This window comes from Anopheles stephensi, chromosome 2, assembly GCF_013141755.1.
Source record: "Anopheles stephensi strain Indian chromosome 2, UCI_ANSTEP_V1.0, whole genome shotgun sequence".
Lineage (NCBI taxonomy): Eukaryota > Metazoa > Arthropoda > Insecta > Diptera > Culicidae > Anopheles > Anopheles stephensi.
The window spans coordinates 41634032-41648607 of record NC_050202.1 but is presented as its reverse complement, the minus strand read 5'-3'; the positions used below and the strand labels follow the sequence as shown (position 1 = coordinate 41648607).

The 14576-nt window shown below is 44.7% G+C and overlaps 1 protein-coding gene across 3 annotated transcripts in view; it reads left to right on the top strand.

Annotated features, from left to right (window-relative positions):
- LOC118506342 (dopamine D2-like receptor) overlaps positions 1–14576 on the top strand; it is a 169166-nt gene that overhangs the window by 24816 nt on the left and 129774 nt on the right. For all 3 annotated transcript variants that reach the window (XM_036043327.1, XM_036043326.1, XM_036043325.1), the window contains exon 2: positions 12745–14051. In XM_036043327.1, the coding sequence (XP_035899220.1) occupies positions 13628–14051 (424 nt within the window). In that variant the 5' untranslated portion in view covers positions 12745–13627. The remainder of the gene's footprint in view (positions 1–12744; positions 14052–14576) is intronic.

Genomic DNA, 14576 nt, shown 5'->3' with positions numbered 1-14576 from the left:
CTTTGGTAGAAGGGCCAGAGCTAAAACGTTAACCTTATTAGGCATTGAATCTATCGATTTAGTGTGATATGCAGGCCATATTGTTGTCACCTCATCATAGTAAGATTAATGTAAACATTTGTTCAAATTATGAAAATTTAAGGATAATATAATGTTTTGCTCTTCTGAACATCCTTGGCACTACAACCTCGAAAGGTCTCGGTCTGTCATTTCTGATTTCTTTGACTTGGTTTCACCCGTAACTGGGTAGTCAGTCCTGCGTACGGGAAGGCGGGCGGAACGGGTTGGAGCCCTGGTCTTGCCATGTAAAAATCGATACCGTTATCGCCTTGGTTACCAAATCACCCGAAAATATGAGAGGTTTTTAAATTAGCTCTTTAAAATTGATCATTTGGAATTCGTTTTATCTGAAACCACTTACCAATTCAAAGTAAAATGGTAATCTTTTGAGAGATAGCTCTTAGCAATCATTAGATATTGGAAAAGTAGATTAACAAGTCGAGGAAGAGGTTATTTTCAATTGAAACCAGCGAAGATATAGATAACACGCCTTAATTTCCTCAAATCCTCAAAACCGCTTTGGGTCTAGTGCCAATTCAAAATGCCGACTTGTCTGTCGAACGCATCAACGCCATCACTTCAGCTCAGTTTGGATCAACTAGGCCATGATGACGGCCTATAACAACTTAAGAGACTAGGTTGTCCGGTGCCAATCACATGACAAGGCTACTTCATCGGAACCTGAAGAGTGTTACCCTTAGCGCGATAGCGATATCACGGTATAGCTCGTAGCACTCGTCATACGATGGACTCCTCTCTTGTGGTTCCCACACATCGTTTTCTTCTCTTTGGCACTTTAACCTCGAACGGTCTTGACCTTTCAGTTTTGACTTACTTTGACTTGATTTTACCCGTAGCTGAATAATCAGTTCAGTTAGTCAGTCAGACTCCGCCACATACTACTTGAAGTAAGTTGATTTTTACCCATAACAAAGTAGTCAGCCCTGCTTACGGAGAGGCGGTCCGGATGAGATCCTTCATTACGTCTTCCTTTGAAACACCGCCAGCATGCCTTCGTCAATGTTGGACAGAGTCCATTTCTCAAAGCTAGGCTATATCGGCATTCAGGCTTATGTGAGTACTGGGACCATAAATGCTTTCGCAACAGGTGTTTTGCCCATTTTGCTTTATGCAAATCTATTTATCCCTAATTGTTAGTCGCCATTATTGAGATTGCCATTGATCTAAATAAGCAACCACGATGAACTTCATGCAAATGATACGAATACATACCGGATCTGAACAAAGATTATTTACGCTAAGCGCAATTCAAAAAGCGGTCTTTATTTGATGTCGAAACCAAAAAAAAAAAACAATCAAACACAATATAACTAATTTACCTTGTTGAAAGACTTTCAACCGGTACTTGAAACGGTACGAAAGCCACTGCCAGCGCTCGCTAGTTTAAGCTTGAAAAGTACATTAAAATATGCGATCGTTTGCCCTGGAGAGCGTCGCCATTAAAGGGACGGACGAACGGACTATGGTTCCTGCTCTCCTGGGACGTCAAGTGGATGTCCGCGCGCTGGTGGATGAGCGTAACGAAGAACAATTCATCGTGCAAATTCACGGACGACCGACGAACGAAGGAAGGCAACAAGGCCGGACCTGATGAAGCTATTCTCGGGCTCGAGCTTTTGACTTCTGAGAAGACGCAGGCCTCTCACATAAGACAAGAAACACTCAACCGTCGATACGTCGGAATCTCGGATCCCCAAACGAGACACAACGATGCGGGTGGTGATGGTGAAAGGTTACAACGGGAGGGAGCATCTTTTCAAATTCCAAACTCCACCCCACCAAAGATTGTCCGGGGGTGTGGGAGGAATTTTGAGGGGGTGGGGGGGGGGGGCAGGGCGCGACAGGCAAATATCGGAAGCGAGGGGAGGAGTGAATTTTCTGTTCGTTATGGAATTTTCACTTTGTGCTGCTGCTACTGCTCCCGGTGCGGTAAGTCGTACGGACAAGTAAATGGACTTACGCGTAGAAGAGCGAACACGCAAAGATGGGAAGGTGCAAAAAATGCTGACTTTTCTCGTGTGCCTTTGCTCGGCCTACGCGCCGATGCTGGACCCGGGTCTCAGGACAATCGGTCGAAACGAAAAAGGGTCGGCCTCTCGACGCCCGGGCGGGAGTGATTGGCTTAGAAATGAAAAGAAACATAATTTCATCGGCAGGCTCGTTCGCTCGTATGCCGGGGCTCTCGTCGTCGTCGTTTGTGAGTGGGTTGGCAAAATAGTTTTATATTCATGACCGACCAAACAGAGCTAGTAGTCGTTCGACAGGGTGGTTTGTTGCGGAACCGGGGCACGGTTAGGTGTGTCCCTATCCTTCAAAAAGGAAAAGTGAGCTTTCCCGGCGGCAGGAATGTGCGGGTGGGTGCGAGAGTGTGCGGACAGACCGTGGCAGCATAAGAGCAACCGAAAAAAGAAAGAATAGCAAGGAAGAATATGGAAAAACGAATCCCTTTTCTTATATCTTATGCATGTTTGCGTACCTTCACGGGTGTGTTAATGCAATGGAAAGAGTATGGAAGGTACCTACCGTACTGGAAGCTTTGAGTGTGTGTGTGTGTGCATGTGTTGGGGACTGGGGAACGTATTTTGTTGGAGCACCTCCGGTTTTGGGAGCTGTTAAGACCGATGATGAGGTCGATTACGATGCAAAACAGAGCCAAGCGCAAGGGCGCAAGGATCTACGCGTCTTTAGGAAGTTTAAAGGTTCGCTTTCCGGTTCACCGCAGCTAACAGGCTCGAATAATGCGTGTTTATATATGCGGCAAGTCTTGAGTAAAAGACGAAAGAAAAAAATGGCTGAGTATGTGAAATCTGAAGCGGTTTGAACTGAAGCAAAAGAGAAAATAAGAAACTCATTCGGGACAGGACATCTTCTTGTGAAATGCTTCCATTGTACCTAACACCATTAGCGATAAGTTGGGTCCCGTACGGAAGGAACGAAATAAAAGGCAATGACTTTCGGTCACATCACCGCAGATAGTACCCAGGATTCCTCGGGCTTTCCTCATCTGCTGGCCCGCTTATTATGTACGGAAAATGCGACGGAACGACTGCTTGTCGCGTGCATTGCTAATGGGAAATTTTCCGTTAAGTGAACGATAAGGTGCAAAAGGTATGTGAACGGAGGTGGCTTGCTCAAATCAAAAGCACAGGCACCGAATTGAAGCGAGTATAAACAAACAAAAAACGTAGACACACGGGAAGAAAACCTGGAACCCGGAAGAAGCTCCTGTAGGCAAGCGAACGTAAGGAAGCCACAGAGTTTCGTGAGCAAGAATACGCCAAAAACGGAAAATGATCCGTCAGCAAGATAAGCAGGCGTGCAATGATCAAATGCAAAACCCATCCATCTACAGAGATGGCCGTTCCTGCAAACCCGCCAGGATGCTCTTGCTGCCTTCTGTTTTGATGCGAGAAGAGTGGAACTAGGAAGTGAACTAACAAGGACACTATGAGAGGGAAAATGATATCGGCTAAAGAGACACGCGAGGCTGATGATCGTGGTAAGATAGTTAAAATGAACCTCATACATCAACATTCCGGCAAGTTCTGAAGCGGCGGAATCGGGCGCATACCAAGGCACGCGCAACGGTGAAATAGAAATGATGCAAATGCAAATTTTCCTCGATGCTGCTGCATGGCTCGTCGGGTCCGCTGCCTCGTTTCTCGTGTTGTTTCCGGCCCAGCGACATTTCATTGGCTTCCATATAGATGAAGAAACCGAACTGCAGACACAGAGGAAAAGCAAAAAATAGAGAAAACCTGAAACCATCTTTAGCAAATGATGATGCTTTCGATGTTGGCAGATATTTTTGAAAACTCTGGTTTGCCAGGTTTCATCCGCACCTTTGGCGGGGATGCATGATTGCAACGGGTCACGTCCTTCCCGTTCGACAGGAGATTGCGCTTTTTTGCAAGCTGTAAGATGACTCGTTTCTGGATGGGAGAAGAGGCTATCGAGCAAGCAATTGCTCATTTATGCGCTGAAGATTGTAAATAAATTAAAAAGTTTTCTTCGGGGAAGTTGAGCGTTGGAGTGCTAGCGGGCGAAAAGCGGCAGGGATTGAAGATGTACAGCTCAGGAGGTTCAGTTTGATGTTGCATAAGTTTGAGTAGTGTATGGAAAATAGTTGATTTGTTTAAAGAATTTAATAGGCTAGTAATATTCTTCGATCTTTCTACAGTGGTTTTGGTTATTAAGGAGGTTTCATGAGCAACATTGAGCAATCTTGTATGCTGACATTTGCATCCCTAGCTCAAGAAAGGAAATGGAAAAGTAGTTGCAGTGAGGTAAGCAACTGCAAGCATCAAGTTCAGTCGCCAGCAAGGCCACAGTCAGTAAAACTTGCCTTCGCATCAAACGCAAAGCAGGAAAAAGGGCTCATTCGTCCACCGAAAAACACGGCAGGCAAGGGTTGATGATGATGGAAGGCCATACATATGTAAAACTAGTTCTGGTCGTTGTCATGGTGAATCCGTTGGGATCCGCTTTCCGAACCATGTCACCGGGATGTGGAGTGACGCCAGGGAATGTAGAATTTTCCCTTTACATTCCTGGCAATGTATAAGTTGAGCTGGATCCGCACCGGAACTGGGACGGATTTTTAATAAAGCAAGCATTTCAAACTATGCTCTCCAATATTGGACACTTTAAGGATGATTGAAACTTTATGCCTGGGGTTCCCGTTGGATGTGTAACCTGATGCCTAGTCATGTTTTTGAAGAGCGTGCAGGAATTTTTACGATATTAAATATCTTCAAGACGGCTGACGGCTTTATGCATTGATCACTTTAACATGAAAGTGTAATGTAGTGGAGGGCCTGAATTCGACCCAAATCTTGCCCAATAGGGACGTTTTGAAGAGGAGGCAAAAGCAAAAGAAAACACCAGCCAAAAGCGGGCAGGTCTCGTGAAGCTTTCGCCATTTGAACTTTTCAGAAAAAGGGATTGCCACCTTCGCTTTCGAGTGGCTGGAAGGGATGTTGCCTTCGACATCAGCTGGCCAGCGGTACTGCTCGGTGCTGCTTTCGGGCGCAATTTATTTAATTGCTTGAGCGCATTTTCACTTCCGTAGCGTGAAAACTCGCCATATCATTTACGGTGTAGTGCGATACTCTTTTTGCTTTGAGCTGGATGTATCGTGCTAAGGAAGGGGCCATTTGTCAAACGTGAAGGACAGTCAAAGCCGGTCGTTGCGGTAGAATTGAACAGCTTGAGCCGGCGTTGCAAACAGTTGAAGGCATTATCGTTTCTTCGGAATTTTTGTTTTAAAAACTTCATCTTTTTGGTACGCCCTTCATCTTCACGAAGCGTGGAAGATATTGAACGAATAGATAGCCTTTGCGCGTGAGAAATGGCGGGAAATGAGGCGGGAAAAGTATCTCAGCGTGTAAGCGGAGCGCAAGTTTCATTTGATAAGGTACACATAAATCAGAGCACCGAATTTTACGTGATTGAACGTAGCGATGCGTACATCCAGTATTGGATAGGCACGATATGCTACGAGCCACATCCAAGCGTGGATGTTCGTGAAGCAATGGTTGTGGCTGCCGTCCGGCCTGTCAGCCAGGCATGCTGGTGGAACTCATTAATCATGATGGTGCAAATCCTCGAGAAGACTCCTCAAGACAGCTGACCATAAAGTAGGAGAAAATCTGCGAACAAGTTAAGCGAACCATAATTTAATACCTTTTTCCGTCGACGTAGAAGAGTGTTGTATCCTAAGTTGTCGGAATGAAGAACAAATCCAAAGTTCATACATAGTTCTGTACATCATGCCTTAAAACATTTTGCATAGTTGCATGAACATTAAAGCAGTTTTCTATGATGGATATTAAGAATAAAGACGCGTTTGCAAAGCTTTCACGTGTGTTTTACAACAGAGTTAAGGGGATTCGCATGAGGGTAATATCATTTAAAGGCTCGGAAAGCTACGCACTGCAAGTGGAACATTAATCATTTGGTTAAAACTTTATGTTTATAACAGCTATTTTTGGGTCCAATGTCACACACGACATGTGCCGCTCTTTCAACCTTAGGACAAAGTTTTGAACTTCAGGGAAGTGCGCCCGTACTGAATGCACGTGGTAAGCATGTTATTCTTCTTCTTCTGTGGTTCTACGTGGTCTACTGGCCTATCATAACTAGTTTCTGTGAAACGTAACCTACCACATCAAGGCCACACCGGCTTTACTATCGTTTCAGCCTCTGGAACATACTTCGGGGAAATATACAGCCCTTTACGAATCTGATATCTTGAATAATTTTAAAATCAGCGTCAACTCGAAAAGGTTGCATTTTGGAACCTTTACCTGTAAGCCAACACATTCACGTGTTTGACAAAGTGTGCGACCAACAAATATGTCGGTGTCCAGCAAGTTTCGCCCAAGTTTCGACAGCGTCCAAGAAGTCTAGGCTAATATGCGTTGGCGTCTAAGGTGGCTAAGATACCAGATTGATAGGGCTCGTCTACGTTTACGACATCACGTGTAAGGAAAGGGGTCTGCTCTATCATACTAGGAAAGTGTAAAAAATATCAGTAACTTTCTCTCTGGGTCTTGGAGTTGTAAGTTGGTCAATTTTATTTGTTCATTTTTTTCAATATGTGTAAGGTTTTTAAAGAGTTTCCCTGACCTTTGCCACGTTTACACGTTTGATGATGAAACTTTAAAGCAAGTACAATGTTAACGCATTTTACGGATGTTAGACTTGCCAGTTTTTATTGGGTTGGTCCATTTTGTGTAAAATAAAGTCATGGAAAGACAGACCAAGGCCTCTGGAAGTTGAAGAGCCAAATAGGCAGAAAAAAGAAGACTTTGAACCTTACGAGTGTCAGTGTGAAATTAACCTTGAGTGATAACGTTCTAGAGAAACATGAACTGGTAATTCAGTTTCCCAACTACAGGTACACTATGAGCACATTATGCGTTCAGTCATGCGTTCCTCCTACTAGGGTTTGTTTTTTGTTGTAGGTATCGGTTAAGATTTGCAGATTCTCGGAGTCCTCTATCGAGTATTTGGGACTCTGACCTCAGTTCAATACTAAATATAGGACGAACACCTATATAGGCAAAAACCCTTATTGAAAATCACCTTTCGTTAGTAAGTGATGTGTATGCAACAGAAGGTTTTTTGGCATAATAGCTTCAGAAAAAAAAGACATAAACATCGAAACGCAACGTATCATTTTTAAGAAATTCTATTTGGCGAATCGGTGCCAAATTCCGGGATTTCTGCCACTTCAAGTAAATTGATGCGTGCTAATGCCGATTCCTTCGCATGCCTCGTACCGTTCGTTAGTCAAGCATAATTGAATGGTTATGTGTCACGATACATTGATATCTTTTGCTTGCGCCCACGATCAAACGCAACAAACAAATTTAGTAAGAGGAAGAGGAAGCAGTGTGGTAGACACACCCACTTTACTATATGATGTTTTTACCGTCTGGAGCAACAAGAAAGAAGGACAAAAAATGCACAGAAGTCTCATACCGAGCGGTACTGTCAGGCGTCAAATTTGATGCGCTTCATTACGCAACGCTCACGCCAAGATGCAATGCATGGAGCGTTCGTGCAGGGCATTGGATCGAGAGGACCAGCTCGCCCGGCTGGAATGTTGTGCACAGCTTTCCCAAAACCCTCAGCCTTTGATAGTCGAAGTGCGTGAGTTTCGTGGCACAGTAGATTGGGTTCGTTTGCCGAAGGACACAGTGTGCTTTGAAACTGGTGTATACTTCACAAGTACGGTATGTAAACCTCTCGTAGCCACACACACACACACACACACACACACACACACACACACACACACACACACACACACACACACACACACACACACACACACACATACACATACACACAGTCCCAGCCGGAATGGAATGTGCTGCCGTTATTGCTTCGCTCCTTGGAGGCTGAATTTTCTGGCAGGGGGGAGTGTGGTTTTTGGAGAAAATGTCACTCACCGGGCAAAGAATTTCAGCTTTCACCGACTAGCTTTCTACTTGCCCGCCCTCCGACGACATTCGGTTTTGAGCAGTGTCGGTCCTGTCGGCACTTGTCGCCGACGGAAACGATCGTTAGGCATCGCACGGTGTAGTGAAGATTGCGTAAGGAACTGGGCCTCGTTGGTGAGAAAATTAGCACGTGTCATAAAAATTTAATGCTCCTTGTCAAAATCGACCGCGACTGGTTGGACGAGCGAGTGGAGTTGAGTTAATGACTTCCCATTTCGCCAACATGGTAGCGGCAAGACGGGCGCATAGAACTGTGGCCCCTCTTACTGTGCAGGTGGTAAAACGATATTTCAATTAACGTCGTCAGCGAACTGAGTACTAACCAACGGTACGATTGATTCTCTGGAAGGTACGGCCACAAAACCGGGTGCCATAATGCCAATGGCAGGATTTAATGCGAAGTGCTATTCGTGGTAGAGAGTAGTTGGTTGGATCGGTCCTTGGACCTGGGTGCGTGACGGTGAGGTGGGAAGGACCGGTGTAGTTATGCTTTCTTCACGTGTCAGCATTATTCTGCCCGGATCTCAACCCCGGATAATGTTGCGGGCCGCGTACATGGTCGCTTCCTCGGCTTTCCCACTCAAAGCCGGCACCGCTTCATGCGCTCGAGAAGTGGAAGGATTGTCTGCATCCCTGCCTTGGGGAGGGTTTGTGCCGGTGAGCACAAACTTACCAACATAACCTACAATCTAGCCAACGACGATGGCGTGTCACGTTGCACTTTCCCTTCCTGGGGCTCCTTGGGTATGGTAGAAAAGTGCTCGTACCTGCATTACGTAGCAGTATACGCGGGTACGCGGGATAGTCTTCAAGGGCTGTGCATTAGAGTGCACATCGTTTTCAGCGGCTGAATAGATTGGACAGTTCGGTGACAGGAGAGCGATGGAGAGTTCTGGGGACTATCGTGCCTCAAACGGAACGGGGCTGCATTGCAATGGAAGGTTATGCATCGTGCAGTTGCAATTTAAAAAAAAACAACACTATAAAAACATAAAGAATAACCGGATAAGGCAACACGTTGCTGCTAGCTCCCCCTTCGCGGAGGGAGCTTTGTTAAAGGGACGGTAAAATGTGTATCCTGTCAGCTCGCGGCGATGCCGTCGGTCGACCGTGCCAGTTAGACCGAGCAACCTGTAGATCACCTTTTACTCAGGAAAAAGCGAACATCTTTTCTTCTTTTTACTTCCACCACACGAGCGCTGGAGGCTATCACGTGTACACATTTATCAGGGTAGAGAACGGTAAGAGTGTAGTTCCCGGTCGACAAAGAACTTTTTGGCCGGTCAGTTCTGCGCAGCGCTTGCATGTTAATTGCCGCGTCTGTGACGCCACCCGGGGACGGCTCCATGCAGTGCCGAAGGAAGGCAAAACTTTAAACCATAATTCAAACAGCATCAGAGCAAAGAAGGCTTACTATTAACGTAAGCCGTGACACTAGCCCGTATAGCGGGAAGCGACCCGGTACGGTACCCGTGTTCGGGGTTTTGCTTTAACTTTCGCCCCCAAGTCTAACGCACAGTGCAAGTTGGTTGGGTTCAGAATCGTGTTGAGAGCTTTGAGGAAGAAGTTAGACACTGGTACAGCTTCCCGCCAGGGTTGTTCTTCGAGTACGGAGCGCTTCCACAAAACTTTCCAACCAACAGAAGGGAATTCCAACAGAAAGTTGTACCGTGTTCGCTTCACCGTGTTCGATGCCGCGATGAAATATAGCAGCGCGAGCTCGTTTTTCCAAGAGAATGTGAATAATGCAAAAGAATAAATTTATGAAGATAGTTTCTGGAAAAAAGGATTTATATGTTCGGAAGCATTTGACTGCTGATTGGATGTAGTGGTGATGAGATTATTACCTGCCGGAAACCAAATTGTAGCGTGTTTGAGAGTTAAAAGTCGTGCTGAATGACGATTCAACAGAGCTTAACGAGCACAGGTGAATGAGATGGACACAAGGAGTTCTGTGAAACTGTACCGATGCCGAATATTTGATTGTTTGCTTTAAACAGAGTTAACTGATAGTGCGTTTCTGAAATTTAAAAAAAATCAAAAAGATTTACTATTGATATAATCAGCAAGATAAAAAGTTTTAAAATAATATCGCTTTATCTTGGTAGAAACATAAGTTGTGTGATGGATGTATGTTTATTTTTATTTTTCCTGGGTTTCACAACCTCCAGAGTTGCTGGACTATCATTTCTAGCTTCATATTCCTCTTTTCAACTGAACAACCTTCTAGGTAATGAAGACACTCGAATTACTAAGGAGACTTATTGTTACCACGTAGTCCGATAGGCATTAGTTGCTGAGTTAGAACGACCCGTATGGAACCCGGTGAAAGGTACCAGGCATGAAAGACCAAAATCTCTACCGTCATTCAGTGGCTTATTTAGAACAAGTATCTCGAAAATTATGTTGCCATTTCCAAATAAGTAGAAAATCGTATTAAAAGTATTAATTTAACCTTTGACAAAAGCATTATTGAATGAAATTCTCTGGAAGTTAATTAACTTTCTACATAATTAAAATTATGTTTGCTAATAGCCATGGGTTGAGGGAAAATTAAAAAAACCTTAAAGAAATTTTGTGAAAAAAAAACATTCTTTTCAAAAACATATCAGGAAGTTTGAAAATAGAAAATCTCCTCGATCTGTAAAAAATTGTGAAAAACTTGCTTGAATTTTAAATCGATTTTTCATCAAGTTTGTTTTGTAGTTTAACATTGTTTGGGTCATGAAATTCACGAAAATATTTAAAGATAATCAGAATTGGTATCTCGGTGGATCCACAGCTAGGATCATCATTCCATCATTTTAAACAAAATCCTACAAAAAAAGTCAGTTGATTTATAGAAAATTGGCATCATAAACTTAATATCACGACTTTTTAAATAAGATGGCCTTTTTCTTTTGTCCGTAAATACTTTGAAGCTTTTGGATGTTCAAAAGTATTTTCAAGGAGCTTCTCGAAAAGATGCACACCAAGACAACATGAAACACATAAAAATAATTTACTTTATTCTAGAGATGCGAAATTTGTACTGGGTCATACTAGCTCCTGAACCTTGTTATGCTTTTTCGCCTAGTTTTATTGCTAACCTTAAGCCACCGATGCTCCGATCGCGACACGTATTAATCAACCAAAGTTGTTCGACCGGGGTGTGTGTAGTGTAAACGAACGAACGAAACAACTTTCCTCCATGCGTGGGTCGGAAAATCCTTCGCACGGTTGGTTTTCGCACGGTTAAGTTTCGCCTCCAATTCCATCCTCAACGACAACCGAACGAACCGGGAAATACAGAACTTTGTCGACAGTTGTAATGACTGTTACCGTGGGTTTTAGGGGAGCCGCCGGTACGCTTAAGGTGGATAGTGAAAGTTGTGGTTCGCTTCGCTGGCTTGAGCCATTTTTTCGAAGCGCTGCGGAAGAGCTGTGACTGTGGTAGTCAATGGAGGCATGACATATTTAATTCGGAATCATAATTTAATGTCCAAAGTTGTGGCTGAGTTAAATTACAAGTCTTTCATCAGTGAATGAGTGAGTGGGTGAGCGAAAATCCATGTACTCTCTCCCTCTCTCTGATGGCAGATGAAAGATCAGCTTTTCGTTTCTTTAAATATTTCTTTGCAATCCATTACGAAGCGGCGAGTTTGTTTAACGGCGAGTAAAACTTTGTCCATTACAATTCATGCGGGATGCTTTCGTACTGTCGTTTTATGACAATCGCTCAAAGTTTCTGCACCCGGAAGATGCTGCAACTAATCAGAAGAGTAAAAGTAATAATTCGGGTTCTTGGGAAGAAAAAAGTGCATCACAAACAAAAAGTAGTAACAGAGTGATAACAAAAGGTGAACACATTTCGGAACATTCTGAAACCTCACCTTGAACGGCTTTATCTTACATGGAAATCGAATTAAACATTAATGCATACTTTTACCCTTCTCCTTTGTTTTACCATTCCAGATAAAGCTTATTACAGCTTCCCACGAAAAATGATCACCGAGCAACAGGATTGTGGTCAGGCATCAGACAGGATTTATATCATCGTCAGAACCACGCTTCGCCTACGAAATGGGAGGAAAAAATCGAAAACTGATCATTGCAATTTTGCGATGCGATTAATTAAAATATAATACACCCGTGTCGGATAAGCGCTACTGCATACACATACAGCAGCAAAAAGAGCAGTTCGGTTTAAGGCGCTTCTCAGTTCTCTTTTCTGTAAAGTGTGCGAAATGTGAGAAGTGTTAAATCAGATTAAATGTCGCAATTATTACAGCCGTTCGTCACCCGTGCACCCGTACAGTGGACAGAAATGTGCCAGGCACAGTAATTTAACACACAGGCGCATAATTCCAGCAGGGTTTTTTTGACTTACCTCATGACGGCAATCGAAAAAGGTGGATCCCAAAATGCAACTTTGCATCCGGCAGTTTATCGGATGAAACGACGTCCCCGAAACATGCCATCGATGGTGGATGAAGATCGGATAAAAACTGCATGCCATAATTAGCAGTTAATTGTGGTTGTTCCGGTGCTTCTGTTTTATACCCAGTGCTGGGCTATGAAATTTGATATTTTTTTAGAGAAAAAACCGTGTAAATTAGCATTAAAAATGTGTAGTGAATTTTCTAACATGAGTGTCTGTATTTTATTGCAGCTCAAAAGGATGTATTCAGTGGTGTTTTGTTGTGTGAACGAAGACCGGCAATGATGGGCTTTTGATGAGGCGAAAGCAGTGTGATTGTGCGATATGAATGTGTTGCCCGCGGTGCAGCCAAGTGCGGTTTGGCGGTGGCATAAACAAAGCATTAGCGCACCTGTTGCATCAGTTTGAGTCCTGAGTGTGGGAAGGAAGATGTAGAGAAATTCTGTGCCCAGGGAGCGTGCTAGTGAGTGTATTGTTGCAGTGAGAGTTGCAGCTTTAGTGCGGGCTAGCTCAGTCATCCATAAGGACCACATTTGTTGAGCATAAAATGGAGGCTCAAGTAGAGTAATTGAACGTATTTCGTGTTGTTTGTTTACGGAGCTGCAATAATGAGGAACGGAGTACGGTTGAGGTGAGGTGGTAGTGAAGAACTGCGGCAAATAGATCGTCGTCTAGTATGAGTATGAGCCGGCCAGAAGAGTCCCGTGTAACGTGTTTGGGCGCAACTACACTTTGACGGCCGTATTGCAACCGGGAACAACTCATTTCGTAACGAGCCAGCCTCGTTGTGCATTATCTTGTTTCTGTTCCTCAGAAAGCAGCGTCAGAAAGAACCTCGCCAGAACGGAACCCATCCATTGCAATGGATTAATAAGGGAAGTTGTCGGACCGTACACTCCATCGAAGGAGCTGTTCCCATGGGGTGGTCAAATGGAATTACGGCTCTGAAATCAGTGTCTCAGCAGTAGCGGCAGCAGACACCAGAGTCATAACTATTGTCGTATCTCTAGACAACAGTTCCGGCTTCCATCGTCCATCGACTGACTGCTCCAGGGTGAGAGGGAAAGAGAGTGGGAAGGCGCGTGAGTGAGAGATTGACGTAATTGCAGACGCCATGATGCCGTCGGTTGAGAACGAAACGTCCCTCAGCTGGGGCGGTGGTTGGGACTCGCCCGACTACTTCCGGCTGTTTGGCGAGAGCGTCTACAATGACACCGTTCTGGATGTGCGGGTACCACCGGACACCGCACCGCCACCAACCGTGCGCATCCCATCGGTGGCTGCTAGCAACGCGACCACCAATGCGGCGACCACCAACGATACCGACCAGTACTACGCCGATGATCCGGCACCGTACAACGATTCACTGGAATCGCCCATCGGCGACGGTACTGGGTCGCGGGGCAGCGTTTTCGAGCTGCTAGCCGAGGATATAGGGGCCATTTTCTACAACGCCAACGGTACGTACGGCAACGATACGGCGGGCCTGGCCGTCAACTGTTCCCTCACCAACACGACGTGCATCGGACCAACGGAAGGTAAGCGAACGCTTTTGGCTAGGAATGTGCTTGCATTTTTTGTTTGTGTTCGCTATGGACCGGAAACTCGTTCGCCTGTGTAAAGCGATCGTTGTAAATCCTGATTAACTGGCTGGTGCGAGTACGAGTCGGGGCTGGCCGAAATAGAGCTGTCAAAGTTCGATGGTGGATCTCTCTTTTGCAAATGCACCGGGTACTGGTAACGGGGGTACGCGTGCACCGTGTAAGCAACTTTGTCATTTGGAGTTTTGGAGCAAACTTTCGTGGCCATGGTGGAGGATAGTTTTTGCCCGGTGAAGCTTTAATGGCGACTCTCACTTCCGCGAGGTATTATAACTGACGTTCGCTGGCTAATGCCTTTAAAACGTGGAGGATTAAGAACAGCACATACGTGAAACAGTTTCGGACACTTTGGTGGTGGTTTATCGTTGTTACTGTAGAAGCTAGTTATGTTAACAGGATTTTGGGAATTTGTGTAAAGTGCATTAGCAAGGTTGTCGGTTAAATATTGTGCTTGATCGTTAA